Source organism: Sceloporus occidentalis, unplaced genomic scaffold (assembly GCF_023333645.1).
Source record: "Sceloporus occidentalis isolate IW3139 unplaced genomic scaffold, rSceOcc1.0.p SCAF_71, whole genome shotgun sequence".
NCBI lineage: Eukaryota > Metazoa > Chordata > Lepidosauria > Squamata > Phrynosomatidae > Sceloporus > Sceloporus occidentalis.
The window spans coordinates 4,119,222-4,137,470 of record NW_028317051.1 but is presented as its reverse complement, the minus strand read 5'-3'; the positions used below and the strand labels follow the sequence as shown (position 1 = coordinate 4,137,470).

General features: G+C 39.7%; 1 protein-coding gene across 1 annotated transcript; it reads right to left on the bottom strand.

The window, feature by feature from the left end:
* Positions 1-1,520: 1,520 nt before the first annotated feature.
* Positions 1,521-17,757, bottom strand: LOC149286280 (E3 ubiquitin-protein ligase RNFT1-like). The gene is made up of 9 exons (XM_089494341.1): positions 17,732-17,757; positions 13,557-13,990; positions 12,243-12,319; positions 10,395-10,495; positions 9,294-9,447; positions 8,414-8,572; positions 3,025-3,090; positions 1,869-1,970; positions 1,521-1,655 (listed from the first exon to the last, which is right to left on the bottom strand). Exons 1-9 carry the CDS (start codon positions 17,755-17,757, stop codon positions 1,521-1,523), a joined length of 1,254 nt encoding a protein of 417 aa, XP_089350467.1.
* Positions 17,758-18,249: the final 492 nt, after the last annotated feature.

Sequence of the window (18,249 nt, the reverse complement as noted above, 5' to 3'; positions counted from 1 at the left end):
AACATGCTACTATTACAATTGTTTTTTAAATGGAAATGGCTCGTGTTTTTAACTGGTTAGGCTCGTATTCCTTACTACAAATGATTTGCTAGGCTTGAATCCACCCTACCCAGCGCCACTACAGAATTATTACCACAGTGGAAAATGGGACACTGCTAGTGTGGCCCAGCATTATATATATATATATATATATATATATATCAGCCTTTAAAATGTAAACTTGGATATATATAATTAGCTTTACATTCACATCTTTACTATCCTCACCCACCAGAGGCTTGCACTTCAAGTAACTCTAACCCTTTAGATACCCAATATATACACACACACAGTTTTGGGGTCACATGGAAAACGATGACATTTGTAGCTCTGCTAACATAATTGCAAAAGTGTTTTCCAATGACCAATCAGCCTTTAAAACGTAAACTTGGATTAGCTAGCACAGCATGGCTTTGGAACACAGGAGTGATAGTTGCTGGTAAAGGGCCTCTGTACATCTATGAAAATATTACAATAACCCCTTCCGTACCGGCGTTCTTGCACTGCGTCTTCCCTTGAAGTTTTATTTAAATATTTTAATTCCGTGCTCGTGATTCGCTTCAGAGTTGAGGGGAGTGGCTGCTACGGATCGCTGGAGACACCCAGCGGTCAGTAGCAGCCGCCCCTCGTGATCCCAGCGTCCATAGCATCATCGATGCTGGTACGTCCCGGTCTGTGGGTGACACCCAACCAGGAAGTACCAGGTACGTCACCAGTACGGAAGAAGTTAAAAATCATTAACAATGACATTTCTAAATGACCCCAAACAGTAGTGTGTAATTATATATTAAAAATTTTTTTTAAGGGTTATAGTTACTTGAATAAAGCTCTGGTGGAGTGTACACAATACCGTAGAGGTCCATCTATATATTTGCTAGAAGTGGCTACTACAATGAACAAGTAAACTTTAGTGCCCTATACAATGGTTCATTGCAAAAGCATAGATGCACCTTAAATCGTTACCCTTTCACGAAAGTCTCATATGAACAAGTTCTGTATGTAATCTAATGGCCAGTAAATTTTATATATATTTAGCGACAATAAAATTACCTTCTTGGGATGTAAGTGCATGCTTTCAGGCCAGCACAACATATAGAGCATACCTAAATTAAAACTCATTCAAATAGGACAGTCATTTTTACATGACAACTTGCATTATATTTATGCAATGTTCGTCATGTACGTATAGGAAGTTAAAAATAAAAGATTTCATTTCAAACTGATGCAGAAATATAAAGATCTCTACTATGAATAGAAATTTCATCTTTGCACTGCAAATATTGCTCACATCACACACTTATTTACTAAATTCAATTGTCCTCCCTATATATAAAGCATTAGCCTTCTATTATACCAGAATGCTAAATTTCCTGAAAGTTTGGAAAAATGTTTCCGATATAATAATAAAAAAAACAAATTTCTTGGTAAAAGGATTTTGTTTTGTGCTGTATGTATATTTATATTGCTAGAAAGGTTTAAGCCTAGAACAGCCGAAGTTGAAGAGATGTAGCCCCATCTTTCCACTTGTGATTGTGGCTGGAAATTACCGTCCGGCAGAGCGGGCACGTTTTCTCCCTACTGAACCATAACGAGATGCACTCTTCACAAAATACATGCTGCGGGAAATAGAAAAGAAAAAAATTATAGTTCATTTTATTTCTCTTTGCTGGAAATTTAACTGCACACCCTTCCTTTCCTTAAGTGTGCTAATATGCCTTTAAAGTCTTTAGGTTTTTGTGATCCAGTTTTTTTACCTTTACCTTGTTATGCATCGAACACAAGAACAATCTCATACGTCATATACACTTGTGGATCAATTTTTTCCTTACCTGGCATACCAGTGCAATTGGTTTTGTAAATTCTGCTTGGCAGATAGCGCATATATCGCCGGCTTCTGAGCACTGTCTATTGGAAGCAGCCACCCCATAGGTCTGTGAGACAACACAAAATGTTTCCGCAACTTGCTTGTTAAACATAAGCATTTACACACTACTTTCATTTACACACTACTTTTTTACTTTTTTCTCCAAAATGGGAAAAAAAAAAAACCTTTCCTGGTCATTTTAAATTGAAATTAGAATGATAAGTTTTTCCCATTTCGTTGTGTCAATACGAGACAACAGTAACCTAAAATGTAAGCACTCCGTGGAAATTCCTAAATATGTCATAGCCTATTAGCCATTGAGTTCCAATGTTTCTGCACTGTGAGTAGAGTGTGTTGTGATCCACTGTGAGATAAGCATATAGCAGTGACTGTGATCCCGCTGCATGAAATAAACGCTTACAATGCAGAAATGACAGCCAGACAAAGGCATCACTTCCAAGTGATTAACAGGAGACTTGCACCCAGGCTCCCTGCAACAGCAGCAGGGCATGTGACTCTGCTAAAACCACGTTTCTGCGATCTCTTTCACAGGCCACCACCAACACACTATCAAAAAGTATAGGTTTCAGTTTATACATCATTTTTTCTATAGTCAATTGCTGTCTTCCTCGCCTCTTCCTCCACCTTTTCAAATACATGAAATTTAAGTGAATTGAAAATGCAAGTAAATGCGCAAATTAATACAGTGAATTATTTGATCGCAGACAAACCTTCCAGAATTAACTATGTGTTGTTGAGGGCCAGAACAGCCCCTTTTGGGAGAGAAGATCACGGTTACCAACCTTACAGAATTCCAACTCCCAATTTACTGAATATACACCCAGTGCAATTTTGCACAACAATAATTCAAATAGTGTTGTATGAATGAAAGATTCAATGTGATATATTCCCCGAAAGGCAGTAGACAGGAGTGTGAATTGTCAAGTAACCTTCTCTGACCTTCCTATAATTTCAACCCTTGTTTTATTCTGTGCAGTGAAACCGGTAAACAAACACACCAAGATACACTAACAGGACTAATAATTAAACTGTTTATTAAACTATATAGTCCTTCCGCATGAATAAATAGAACTAAAAACATGCTATTCAACAATACTTACAGGCCGAGTGAAAAATGTTGCTAATATAGTTGCAGATTTCTTCCACTGTCCAAAAATGACCAAAAGCTGGAAAGAAAATCACATCCTTAGTATGTGTAACATTTTGAGAGGTATTCATTAAATGTGTTTCTTTCAGTACGTTTAATATACTTTAAAGTTAATTGAAAATATCCTTAACTGGAGTTTCATGGTGATGATCTTGATTCACTCAACAATGCAGGTTTACAGGACCATATCACACAAGAACAGGTGTAACTCCTGCTTTGATTTTTTTTTATAACATTAAATAAACATGCCAACTGTTCAGCACCTTTCCATTACACAATATAAAAAAGGGGAATTTTTTGTTGTAAGCAGACCTTTAGTATTATTAATGTTTATTTACAATACATATATTTAACGGATATGAAAAAATAGTAATTTTACTTACCGTAAATTCTTTTTTCCTTAGTGTAGTGTCAGTACCACGGGGTCGCTCTTCCTGGGACAAGGACCTAGAACCGAAGAGGTTAAGATACCTCCTAACCCCTCCTACTCCTCCCTATAAGAGCCCCGGCAACCCTCATACCTCCAGAAAGTACCAAGAAACACAAGATAGCTTGCAAAAAAAATAATTTTAATACAAAAATGCACAGGGAGGGATATATGTACTGACACTACACTAAGGAAAAAAGAATTTACGGTAAGTAAAATTACTATTTTTCCCGTCGTGTAGTGTCAGTACCACGGGGATATAGCAAGAAGACCCCTCCTGGGTGGGGAAAAAACGGTCACGAGGTAACTGCCTGAAGCACCTTACGCCCGAAGTCAGCATCAGAGGAGGAGAAGATGTCTAGCCGGTAATGCTTGATAAACGTGTGAAAGGAAGACCAAGTAGCTGCTTTGCATATTTCTTCTGGAGATGCCGAAGACCTTTCAGCCCAGGATGTAGCCATAGCTCTGGTGGAGTGAGCAGTAATGCAGGATGAAAGAACCTGACCACTGAGAGAGTAGGTTAAGCGAATAGTGTGGGAAAGCCATCGAGATATCGTGTGCTTGGAGGCCGCATTGCCTGTGGATCTACCAAAATAATTAACAAACAATTGATCCATGGAGCGGAAAAAGGCAGTGCGGTCTATATAAATTCGTAGAGCTCTGTGGACGTCTAAAGTGTGCCAGAGTGATTCTTCCGGAGTTGAAGGAGACGGGAAGAAAGAGGGCAAAATTAATGGCTGATTGACATTAGCTTCAGAGATAACCTTGGGCAAAAAAGAAGGTTTAACATACAGGACGACTTTATCTTGGTGGAAAATAGTAAATTCTGGAGCCGCGGAAAGAGCTTGAAGTTCACTGACCCTCCTCGCTGAGGTAATGGCCACCAAAAAAGCCGTCTTGAGGGATAAAAATTTAAGAGATACCTCTTCCAAAGGTTCGAATGGTTCAGAGCAGAGTGCTTGGAGGACCAATGACAAATCCCAGGAGGGAAAATGCGAACGTCTGGGAGGCCGTTGAATGATGACCACTGTTGTAGGATGTCCCATTGCAGGGGTCTCAACTGCGCTTTGGACCAGCTTACTGCCGGAATACACGCTGTAAGACTGCCCAGGATACTCATAGCCAATCTGAAGGAAAGGGTTGGATTTTGTTGCAGAAAGGAAACCTGATTCTTTATCTTCTTGATCTTGGAGCGCGGGAGATAAAGTCTCGAAGAGACGGAATCCACTATGAGCCCCAGAAACTGGATCTTCGTAGTTGGAATCAGGTTGGACTTTTTGTAATTTATGATCCAGCCGTGTTCCCCCAAGCATCGGGTCGTAAAGCTGAGATGTGCCCGGAGCTCCTGAGAAGAACTTGCTTTTAGCAGCCAATCGTCTAGATAAGGGACGACTGTGATCCCCTCTTTCCGTAAAGCCGCTGCAATAGGAGTTAAAAGCTTTGTGAAGATCCGAGGAGCTGACGACAGGCCAAAAGGGAGAGCAGTAAACTGGAAATGACGAACTCTTGTCCCGACTCTTATGGCAAACCTGAGATATTTCCTGGAGGCTATGGCGATAGGCACATGGAGATAGGCATCTTTTAGGTCTAACGTAACCATAAGGTCCCCTTGTCTCAACAGGCGGGTAACCGTGAGAATGGATTCCATTCTGAAGTGACGGTAAGGAATATACGCATTGACTTTCTTTAAATCCAGAATTGGACGGAAGGACCCATCCGGCTTTGAGACCAGGAAGAGACGGGAATAAACTCCCTGAAACTCCTGATACTTTGGAACAGGCTCTATGACACCCTTTTTTAGAAGGGTAAGGCTTTCGGCAAACAGTGCTGAGTTCTTCACCTGAGAGGGGTAACACGAAATCAGGAACAGAGGACGAGGAAAACTGGAAAACTTTATCCTGTACCCGTCCGCAATGATCCTGAGGACCCAGGAATTGTTTGTGGTTTGCCTCCATTTTGGTAGGAACCATTGCAGACGACCTCCAACACCGTCAGAACTTCCTACCCTCTGGTTTCTTAGGGTGTTCCTGAAACTTTCTCTCGTGTTGTTTACGAAAGGCTTGAGTCTTGAAAACTGGTTGAAAAGGCCTGGAAGGTCTATACTGGTATCGCTTGTTCCATCTGCTTTTCCTATCCTGAGGAAGTGCCTTTTTAGTATCAGACATGTGTCTGATCAGTTCCTCCAAGGAAGAACCGAATAGCTTGGTTCTTTCAAAGGGCAGATCGCATAGAGTAGATTTGGAGGCAGTATCTGCTGCCCAGGAACGTAGCCATAATGCCCTTCTGGCAACGGAAGACAAACCCATGTTACGGGCTGAAAGCTTAAGGCCCTCTTCTGCAGCTTCCAGCAGGAAGCTATTAGCCAGTGTCAGGTTTTTAAAGTTTAGACAAACCTTCATCCATAGATTCTGAAAGACTGCCCTCTAAGGACTGCAACCAGACACCCTGCGCTTTAGCCACAGATGCGCTAGACAACGCCACTTTACACTGGAATCCAGATGATTGGTAAATCCGTCTGCAAGACGTTTCTGCCCTCTTATCCATAGGATCCTTAAGACCAGCCACTTCACTAATGGGAATGGTCGTACGTTTGGAAAGCTGGGCTATCTGGACGTCTACTTTAGGGATATCTTCCCATTTTTCATCGCCCTGAAGGTAAAAAAGCTGCTTAGAGTGCTTTGATATAAAGGCTCTTTTGCCTGGATTATTCCACTCTCTATACATGAGATTCTGCATGTGAGATAACATGGGCAACCCTTTGGGGTGCGCTGACAGGTCTGAATCCTGAAAAAGCCGTGAGACTTCCTTAACAAATTTACGCAGCTCCTGTGGAGGAAAATTGGTCTCATCCTCTGACTCCCCACTAGATGAAGCTAGAAACCTCCCCAGAGGATAAATCAGAATGAGGGGATGATACCCTCTTACGTTTGTGGGATTTAAGTTTAACGGGTTCCACAGGTGTAGCTGCTGCTGCTTTAAACGTTTCAAACGTTTGCGCCAGGTTGTCCTGGAACCAACCTAAAAAAGACTGCATGTCTTTTTGTTTTTCTTTTGCCAAACTCTCAGCAGAGCAGGCATTGCAAAATTTCTTCTTACAACCATCCGGCAACGGAGTGGCACATTCAGTGCACGATAAATGTTTGGTTTTAACCACAGCCTTTTTTGGAGCAGGTGTAAAAGATTTCTCTTTATCCGGCTTATCTGGTGAAACCGGACCAGACATCTAATATAAAACACAAAAAAAAAAAAAAAAAAAAAAATTTTTGGTAGAAAATATACAGGGCAGAGGATTTGACAGGGTAAGATTAACCAAATCCTACCTTACAACTCCTCAATCCGTGTGGGGGGGCTGGTGACACGGAAATCCCAGTGTTGACAAGCTCCTCTGCTGTCAGACTGGGCAGCACAGCTATATATATGCGAAAACCAGTTAGTTTTCGCGCCCTGAACAAGAGAAACTGAATCACGCATGCTCAATAGCGTGTCAGTACTCTTGGTGGAACGCAGCGCCCTCTGGCGTGCGTTCCACCGCTGTGCGCATGCTCCAAAACCTGCCGGCATAAGAGCGCGGCGTCTAAACGGCTCCGTAACGTCCGCCGATGCGGACGTTACTCCTCGCTCTGCTCACCACCCGGGGAGCAATCGGAGGGAACCCCCGGACACAACCCGTGTGCCCCACCAACGAAAAAAACAAGGAACAAGGTCCGTCCCTGACAAGGGACAAGGAAAAAACTGGAGGTATGAGGGTTGCCGGGGCTCTTATAGGGAGGAGTAGGAGGGGTTAGGAGGTATCTTAACCTCTTCGGTTCTAGGTCCTTGTCCCAGGAAGAGCGACCCCGTGGTACTGACACTACACGACGGGAAAAAATAGAATTGACAGTGCCATGCAAAATGCCCGCGTTTAATGGTTAACAAGACATCCTGCATGAAAGACACATCCTGCCATAAATGTTATCTGGAATCCAGGTCAGACCTCACCATAAAGTTAGTGGAACATGAAGAGCATCCAAGCAGGGTATCTTCAAAGGATGCCAGATGTTCTGTCCTGAGTGCCACAAAACCTACAGGGGACCAGGCACCTAGTATCTTCGGAATTATGATTTGAGAAATATGGTTACGTTTCCATAACATGAAGATGTTCTGTGTGGTGACAGTGTGACCTCCAGAATGATCGGAAACATGATGGGAGGGGGTCTAAAACAGGGCCAGGGAAGGTATCAGGGTGGGTGTTTGGTACCTGTACACTTGTAACATGGGGGACATGACCATCCCAAAATTTTTAACACACAAGGTACTACAACAACAAAATATGATGTAAAAAAATATCAGACAGGAGTCTGATGCCAGGTTATACGACCCAGCTCATTGGGAGTGTCCTAAACAGCGGATAGCTTTTCCTCCTCCTGTTGCTGGGTGTTAAGGGGTGGACAGACTAAGGTAAAGATGGCCCTCCTCACAATTTTACACGCTAGGGGATAAACGAATGTAATTATGGAGCAGCTTGCGATACTAAAATCTATCCACCAACATCATTTGCTCCAGTAAATAATCCATTAGTTTCCTGTCTCAGTTCAATACAGTTTTAATATGTTGTAGTATATGTGACATTATGAAGGGCCAACCCTGACAAGTTTCTCCTGTGTGAAGGGCTGAGTTGGTCCTGCATAATATCTCCACATTACCTATATATTTTACATGGCCAACAAAGATGTTTTTGCATGAGGAGCCACTGGGATGACTTTTTTTTTTTAAATGGTACTGTAAAAGTGCAACACTCCTGCAGATACCCACTGGAAGTATTTATGGATTCCAAACATCACAAACTGCAATGTAATAGCATCTTGATGTGTTAGAAAGTAAAGCAGGTTGTCCTTGTTAGAAGTTAGTAATAGTACCTAAAGCGTCCTCTACTTACTTTCAAAATGAGGTAGAGCAGAGCCAGCAAAATGCCAAAATGCCATACAGCTCCACTGGTTTCAGACCCATAATCTATTAGGTAGCGGAACCAAACCGGTGTTGAAACAAATGTGCAGTAATACTGAGAGATTTCTTCTAAACACATGTACCAATAGCCCTAGGAGACAGAAAACAGGGCGTAATGTTCTTTTGGTTTTAAAGAAATTGAGACAAGGGTCTACTACTATACAGAAGCATGAAAATAACCAATAAATTAGGAAGGCTTCATCTAGGAAGAGAATGCATGTCCACGGTTTTGTACATATACCACTGGTGTCTTATTTAGTACTAGTCATGGCTGGTCATGGCTACACCCGGATGCCTTGAAACTGTGGTGAGGCATTGATGACAGAAAGCTCAAAACGAGTTCCGTATTATTGCACTGCATTGCTGGTTAAGCCTATAAATGCACATAGTTTTGTGGGGAAGACTGGCATGAATGTATTTCATGATTTGTGTTGTAAAAGAATAACATTCCTCCTTAACACAAGTTGCCTAGGGTTTAGGACAAACAGGCCAACTGATTAGTGAATTTAAAGAGCATTTAAGAATTAAAAGGAATAACCAATAAATATATAATTTCTTTTAATTTAATAATCACAACCTAAAGTACTGTTAAACTGTTTAGATCAATATAAGTACATAAATACATTAAAATTCAATCTGCATAGCTGTGAATAATGAGCTATACAGCTGAGAAAAACAGGATTACTACAATTTTATGAAATTTGCCATATGAAAACAAAAAAAAGTTTATTCATTGATCAAAAAAATAATAAAACATCTCATGTACTGCCCCAATAAGTCAAACACATTCTTTGCCATAGTCTTGCTCTTACCTTGGACTTATAAGACAAGAAGAAAGAAGGCACCAGCAGAACCAAACATTTAAGGCCCATGAAGAAAAACTTCACAACAAAGTCCGTGATCCCCACAACCCACAAAGCATCCCAGAACTGTAAAGGACCGAGGGAAGGGTTCATGAAGATCAAGCTAGTGGACAAAAGAAGGCAGACATTACCAAACAGGAAGCCATTATTCTTTGCAATGAACAGACAGTGACTCACTAATGTATAGAAAGAAACAATGAAAATGTGGTAAGGCAACATTACTCCTAAAATAAGATTTATTAAAACACAAAAATTACCTATGACACCAGAGATTAAAAAGGACCGGCAAGAACAGCTACAATGGTACTGGAGTACTCACTGTTCTCTATATTTTGGTGAAGGTTGCTGTAGGCTGACAACAGGTGGAAAGCCAACGTTCTTAATACATAATACATTAGGATCTCTAAATCAGGGGCACAATCTCAGTTTTGGCTAACCTGAGTCTGTAGACATTGCCTGAAAACCCCAAGAGCAAATGTTTTCTTTACCAAACCTAAAATCTAAAAGCTAAGTTTTATTTATTAGTTTGGATTTCTTTTCAGTTTTAAAATGAGGCAGTAATGAGACAGTGAGTCCTGTTGATTCTTCTCTGGTTGTGAGATCCCCAATTTTTTACTTTACTTTTACTATTTTGATTATTAAAGGGGTTGTTCTTTTCTGAACAATAGCATCTCACGACATTCCAGACTACAACAGGGAAATCTTTTGGATTTTCAACTTTTTGGTTTTTACTTGTCTGTTTGTAAATAGGCAGGTTGTACCCAATGTGGCTTTGTAAATGATTAAAGCTGTGTTTTTCTAATGTTTCAGCTGAAATGTGTTTGACAGCTCATATTTTAATGTATTAGTCCCAGGGGTGCGCGCGCACACACACACACACACACACACACACACACACAAATAAATAAAAAATAAAAAAAAAGTTCTACTTCAGACTTCCTTGTCTCAGCTCAGTTTGCTGATTGCGAGCTACTCAGTCCTCAAAACAACTGTGAAAATTTACATGAAAAAAACAATTGCTCTTTTTGCCAAAGCAATAATGCTACAAACCTGTAATAAAGAGCCTGAGAGTAAAATGTATAATACAAGAAGAGTGATGAGCAGGTCAAAAACACCAGGAGCCAAATACATTGCACTCTGGAACATTTTTCCTGGAAAAAAAGAAATTTATTAAATACCTGTCTGAAAAATAAAACTAATAAATTTCAGCTTTTGGGCAGAAACACAAAGAGTAAATAAAATGTACAATAACCTTTTAGCTCCTTTTTAGCAAATTTTATATTTCGTATATAGCCTTCAGCATGAAAGAAAAAAAAAAAAAAAAAAAAAGAAGGAGGGGCCATAAGAAGTAAAATTACTGAATACGTCATACCTTTTGTTTAGATTTATTATTTAACCAGGAGTTTACTTCCATTGTTGTCCTTCCATTTAACTCATTTGTAATATGATATTTATATGTAATATGATATTTATAAATGTTTTGTATACTAAATATTCAGAATGTGAATGGTTAATGATTTTTCTACTGCGCTATAACTGTAATCGTCCAATGTCACTTTGTGAGCCTACCCTTTTGTATGTCATTCATGTTCGTAGAGGCAGTGGCATATTATGGTTTAGGCCAACTAGGCCTAGGGTGGCAGGTCTGTGCCACCTAGGGTAACCACATATCCCAGATTGATTTTATGTCACGGGCAGCCTCAATCTGGGACAATGCCGTCTTTTTTGATGCAGAGGAGAGAGTGGGGCGCCGAGCGGTCAGTCATAAAGTTTACAGCAACCGCTCCCGTATTATCTATACCTTTAATGCTTTCATGAGTTTTTAATGTGAATTCCAATTGATCTATACCTGCAAGCTGAGTTTGTGAGTTATTCTGTTGATCCATATCTGCTATGTTTCCATATTTTATTTTTTATTATTTATGTATACCTGCAAATACAGGGTTTGTATGTCATTCAGTTGATCTATACCTGCAATGCTGGGCTTGTGTGTTCTGTTGATCTATACCTGCAATGCTATCTTTCCATACATTATTATTGTATACCTGCAAATACAGTATTTTTTATGTCTGATTCTATGCCTTCAGTGCTGAGTTCACATGTGAATTTCAATTGATCTATACATGCAAAGTTGGGTTTGTGTGTTAATGTGTTGATCTATACCTGCTATGCTATGCTTCCATACATTATTTATGTATACCTGCAAATATAAGGTTTGTATATCTTATTCAGTTGATCTATACATGAAAGTGCTGTTTTATGTGTTGTTTATTTGATCTATAACTATGTTTTGGTGCGGGAGCGGAGGGAGCGATTGCATGCTAGGGGACATGGAGCAGGGCCCAAGGAAATGCTTGTGTAGGGTCCAAATTTTTCAATATAAAATGTATTGGCAGCAGGGGCTAATATATATATTGACAGCAGGGTCTAATATTTATATATATATATTGGCAGCAGGGGCTAATATTAAAGAACATAAAGTACATACATACACACATATATATATATATATATATATATATATATATATATATACACACACACACTAGCCTATTTACACTATGGAGGTGTGGGTCTAGCTGGCATGACTCAGGTTCAACCGGAATAAAGAATATTATCCTGCACTAATAAAACATCTGTTGATGCAACATACTGGAAGTTATATTATATATGAAATTATCTTGGTAGAAAGTTTCAAGAGTAGCCCTATCAACAAGCTCTTCTATCAGTGTTCAAAACTTGAGGCATTTGTTTTAATAACTAACCCCATTGTGATAAATGTGTTCTTAATAAAATATATAGAAATAAAAACTGAAAGGTTTACTTTACATTTTTAACTAGTAAACCTTTGGACAATTTTGGACTGGTAGAATTTCTTTCGAATTGAAGCTTACTTACTCTTAGAAAAACCTGATTTACAATGCATTTGTTTGCATACAGAAAAGTTGTTAGCAGACCAATTCCAACAGAAATGCCTATTAGAAAATAAAATAAAAAAGGTTAACAGCAAAAAATAAATAAAAAATAAAATAAAAAATATATATATATATATAAAACCACACGCACATAAAAAGCAACTAAAATTTAAGGGGAAAAAATATATATCAAACTAGTTGGAACTTTTATAGACCTTTTATAATCTAGTTTTGTTTATTCAATCATTTAGAATAAAACATACTGGACAAAAATAACAAAAAACCCCACATTGGTTGTCTCAAAAAAGATAAAGCTGACTTTAACTGTTACTCATGAACAGAAGCAACTTAAGGAAAGATCCACATCTTAGCTTAGTAGGCTTGCATTCACATAGAGTCAAGAGCTAACATTCCAGAGTTCACATTGTTCAAGTATATAAAAGGTAGTAATTAAGATAGTAATGTAAATTTCAATGTGTCAGTCTTGCTAGGATACTCCTGCAGGGCTAAACTTGCATTGGTCAAGGGAGGCAGATGCTCCAGGAGCATTGAGCCACCCAGCAGCAATGCCCCTACTTCCTCTTAAGTGGATGCGACATCCATTGAGGATGGGACCTATGTCCTCGAACAAGGTGCCAAGTGCCCTAGTTATGGTCCTGTTCTCATGCAAGAGCACAGACGATGCAGCAATATTCTGCTTTTCTCTATATTTTGCAACTAGTGCATAAATAGATTTATATTCAATAATACAAATATAAACAATCATGTTCTTCATAGGATCCTGAAAGTTTGGATTCCCCCCCCACCATTTTATTTGTCCATGTGACAAACAGGTGTGTTGAATCGAAGATCTTCTAGTTAACTATATTTTTTTTCTTTAGTTATTAATTAGAAGTATGGTTGAGTTATTAGGAATCATTATTTTCCCTTTAGCATGACACCAGTTTTGCCAAAAAATGAAATACCATTAATGCAAGCATGCCATTACTGAAGAAATTACGATGTACCAAGTGACAAACATTTGTCACACACACACTCAAGTGCACTGGCACTTCACTTAATGTACAGGACTACAATTCTTATGTGAAGGCCCCAGAATGGGGATATTAGACATTAATTTCGATCACAGTTCGCAGTACAATTTCCCATGGGTAAAGAACTATGTAATGTACTAGCCTTTTCTCTATGAATAGTGAGCACTTGACCTAGTTTTTAGGTAACTGAAATACAGAGTCAATAAACACCAGTAACAAAGAGGTAGCCCATGGTACACCACCAATACCCAGACAAGAAGTACCTGCTATGTGCTGAAGAATGAGTTTGGCACTGAACAGAAGAATGTATGGGAAACTTTTTTCCAACCACTGATAAATGTGCAGTGCCTCAGAGATGCTGTTGCTGTTCTCTCTTGAGTCCGTATTATTTTGTGCCTCTGTCCCATCTGCTTCATGAGAATGGGTATGACCATGTCGACTCTGAAAACGTCCATGCACGTTGGATCTAGTCTGTCTTGAGCTTGACCGTGTTCCATTGTCTGCATCATTGGGATGCAATTCTATGCTTACATGTCCAGAAGTACTTGATCCTTCTGCTGGGAGACGCAGAGCAGGAAGAGAAAGGCCAGCCGAAGCACTTTCACTCCTTCCTGTCTGATTATGGGCATGTCCAGAATTTGCCTGCATTATAAAGGGTTTCTTTTCATCTAAACTAGTGGCCTCACCGCTGCATTTCCTGAATAAGATATCAAAGGAAAATAAACTAGTTAGTACAAGTGGCACCAGATTTCAAAGGTTTAAGTCAGGCAAAACATACATACAAAAAGACAGTTTTGACTTTCAGGTATTTGATTTCAGTCTAATAAAAGTTAACTACTTTTTCTTTTGATGATTAATGTTAATTAGACAGGGTTTCATCCATTATCTTCTGGACCCTGGGATTGGTCTTTTTGTACATACAGCACATTCTTTAGTAGTAACACCATCAGGAGAACCATCCAGTTACAACAAAAATCTTGGCATTCAAATAGTTAAAATACCTAGTTTTCAAAAATGTATTGTTTGATGGGGTAAATTAAATTGGCAGGGTTCCAAGATGTCCAAATAGGACATGGGCACAGACTGACCAGATGTCAAAATTCAATTTAAAAAAGTGCACCTCCCAAACGTAGTCTTTTAGACCCCAAACCACCTGACAAACCTATGCGTAGGTGGTATCACTGTACACAGGTGATGTTACTGAACATATTCTGTGGTGTTTGGAAGTAACAGATACCAGGAGCTGTAAATGTATACGTGAAGTGCAATGCGTGCGTAAAAAAAATGAAACAAATAAAATTACTACCATTAACTTTGACAAAATCTGGTAATAGAACCAGTGCATGATAAAAGTTACAATACCAACATTTGAAATACCATGGGAGTGTTATTTTCAAAAATATATGGTTCGATTCAGTAAACTGTATTATTCAACTTCAAAGATGTCCCAAATAGGTCATGGGCCCAGGATGAACAAATACACACTTCAACTGTGGCCTTTTAGCCCCCAAACAACCCAACAAACCTATGCAAGAGTGGTATCACTGTACTTGCTTAACACATGTTGGGGTGATATTTGTCAGTGACGTATACCAGGAGCAACAATATGCATACCTAAAATACAACCTACCCAGAATCCCTTGTGGTTGTGGCAGCACCTTTAGATTTCTGAGGAAAAACAAGCCTTCTGGCTTGCCTGGTGTCTGTGGATGAGTGTTTAATAATGCTTCTACTACCCCCTTAATTTTAAATGGAAGGGTTTTCCATCACCTTTACCCACCATGACTTATGCAATGGTATATATATTAAATTAGATGGAATGGTTATCTGAAATTATATCCAAAGAAAGCCCTTCTTGTCTTGACACAATACATAATTTATGTTGGTACACTAAATGAGAGAGAGGAAAATTACAGCTAAACATGAGCACTGCAAAAATGTCATGAATGGTGGGGGGAAAAAAAAACAAAAACAAAAAAAACAGCCCAGTTCATAACCCAGTTCTCAGATTTGAATCCGTCACATTCCTCCTCAATAATATCTCCTATTTCTATAAATTACGCTCCACTTTAAGTCCACTTCTCCAAATAAAAACATCCATGCCTCCAAAATGTTTCTCATTGGTGTTAAATATCCTTCGGCGCTGCTGTTCCTCTTCAGGGTTTAGAGTTAGGGTTTTTTTTTGTTGTGGTGGTATATCCCACAGTGGCATAAAACATAGAGCTATTTATTGTCATGGGAAATGCATTGTAGGGGTTAACAAGGCATATTGCATGAATCTTTGCACAGATCCTGCCATAAACATTACATGGAAACCTGGCCAAATCATAATAATACAAAACTCCCTAAAGCAAATGCACATAGGAGGTAATCTAAACGATATGCCCCGTAAGCAAACATCTGGTGTGCTTTTCACAAGTGCTTTCCCATTTGCTTCATGTAGGGCAAAAAAACAGTAGCATGCCAACGATCTGGTTTTAACACAATCTAGCCCCACCTCTTCCATAATGTCAAACATATCTCATTGGGTGCATCTCCAACATTTTGATTGATTCAATATAAACATAACATTAAGTCAAAGTAAACAAATCAGACTGTCTAGCAGAGTCAGAGTATACAAAATGAAATATACTCTATGTAGCCAGGAGTTTAACTCACTGATATCGTACACTATAAATTGGCTTTTTCTGACAGCTTGGTGTTCTGAATATGGTAAATCTGTACTTTTTTGTGCCCCTCATCCCATTTGTTTATTTTTGTATTTGTATCCCCATTTCATACTGGTAACTCTACGAGCAGGCTTTCCAGCAAGTGCTGGTTTTCTTTTTAAAAATGGCCACACTGACGTCAAACATCCTAAAGTTATGTTTAGTGCCCACACATGCAGGGGAAGAAGCGACAAACAAGACTGAAGAACTAAAAGAGAAAAATGAAAAAAGGAACTAAGGAAGAAAAAACTAAGATAGAACAGAGCGAAGGGGAAAGATAGCAGACATTTATCAAGATGGACCGCGAGCAACAGAGCTACTGGTGTAACTGAGGCCCCCACAACCCCCATATTGCAGGGGCACTATGTGTGTGAGTGTGTGTTAGCATGTATGAGATCCTGAATATTTGTAATTGGGAATAGTTTAAAAAAAATGTATCTCAGTTCCTAAATAATACTTGCGCTATTACGTTAGGGTTTATCCACTAAGAGAAGAGTTGACAGGAGAATCTAGGTTTGACACCCTCACTTAACACCTACTATTTACCGTATTTGTTCGATTATAAGATACAAAAAAAACCCCTCGTCTTATAATCAGACCTGAACTAGGTCTGACTATGAGACTAAGATCCAGATCCTGGATCCTCCTGTCTCTCCACCCCCCCCGCAACTTATTGGTACTTCTGGGTCCCCGGTGCTTAGTCCGGGCAGCGTGTAGAGCTCTACGCGATTCGCGTAGACAACTTAAGCTGCAGCCGGGAGGAGGTGCGTTTAGCAGCGGGATTTGTCGCGCAGACCTTCCCCGGCTGTCAGAGATCAGAGTTCCCCGTGATCTACGCTCCAGTAAGTTTGGGGGAAGGGAGTGTTAAATGGGGGGCATAAGGCATTTCTGGAGGCAGAGTGCTCTGTGAAATGCCTTTTAACCCCGTTAATGCCACTCCGCCTCCAAAAATGCCTTTTAACCCTCTATACGCCACTCTGCCTCCTGAAATGCCTTATACCTCCCTGTGTGCCACTCTGCCCAATAATATGCCTTTTAACCCCCTAAACCCCAGAGTGACATATAGGGGTATAAGGCAATTCTGAGTGGCACATAGGGTGTCAAAAGGCATATCATGGGGCACAGTGGCATTTAGAGGGTTAAAAGGCATTTCTGGGGCAAAGTGGCAAGCCGGGGGACAGGTTGAAACAAGAAAAAAAAAATTAAATAAAAACAAAATATTTTTTTCAATCATAGCTTTTATTTAAAAAAAAAAATGTTCACATAGATTACATGAATTAACATTTACTGGTAAAACTTTTTTCCTACAGGGTCATCTTATATTCAGGCTTTTTTTCATAAATTAATATTCAGATTTTTGGGGGTCGTCTTATAATCGAGCGTCTTTCTCCCAGTGGGGCTCAAGGGCTTCTTAGCACACCTCGGAAGAATACAGAACTCAAAGTATGGAGGAGACTGAAACTGTCACAGATTTATCTATACATTGTACAGGCCCCGCGAGCCTTTTCCCTGCAGCAGACAGTTACTGGAGTTGGGCATTAATAATGTATAGTCATGTCAAGGAGCTGAAACACAACTCCCCTTTAGGAAAACAGACCCCATTATTTTTACGTGTGCTGATGCTGCCCAAAATATTCCTTAACTAATCTAAAGCAGAACCTACTCAAGAAATATAATACATGCTTTATTAAGTCACAGGAAATCGATATTTACAAACAAAATGTACTTGCCTCTCATAACTTGGCCGGTGCTTCATGGCGAACCCTGCAGCAGATAACCCTGTCACCCATCTCTGTGCAGCACATTAAGGAGGAAAGAGTGGCAGCAGGCGTCCGGACGCAAGGGATACAGCAGTCACACGTCTCCCGAGAATCACGGGACACTCACCTACGGCAGGTTCCGGGTGCTGGTAGTGACGTCAATCAAGTAAAGGAAGCGCATTTGGTTGTCGAGGCCAATGCCTTGTTTGGGGATGGGAGATCTGCGGCACTGGTACACGTAATCAGATGGGAGGAGCCCCGAGCTGCGTATTTGCGTCGTTACCAAGAGTAAGGTACCTGGCGTCGCTCACCCTTAGCAACGAGAGAATCCAAATCTCGAAACAGCGCTGAGAGACAGGTACACTATCACATTGTAAAACAGTATTAGTTTCGGTTATATATATATATATGTTTCTATAGATTTATATATATATATATATATATATATATATACACACACAGTTTTTGAACCTGTCCTGTTTATTTTA

Excerpts from the sequence above, each read along its gene's own strand:
- LOC149286280 (XM_089494341.1), bottom strand. The coding sequence starts at position 17,757 with ATGAAGCACCGGCCAAGTTATGAGAG. Across the intron at positions 13,991-17,731 it reads CACCGGCCAAGTTATGAGAG|GAAATGCAGCGGTGAGGCCA; the intron begins GCAAGTACATTT and ends TATCTTATTCAG. Across the intron at positions 1,656-1,868 it reads CAATTGCACTGGTATGCCAG|CATGTATTTTGTGAAGAGTG; the intron begins GTAAGGAAAAAA and ends TATTTCCCGCAG.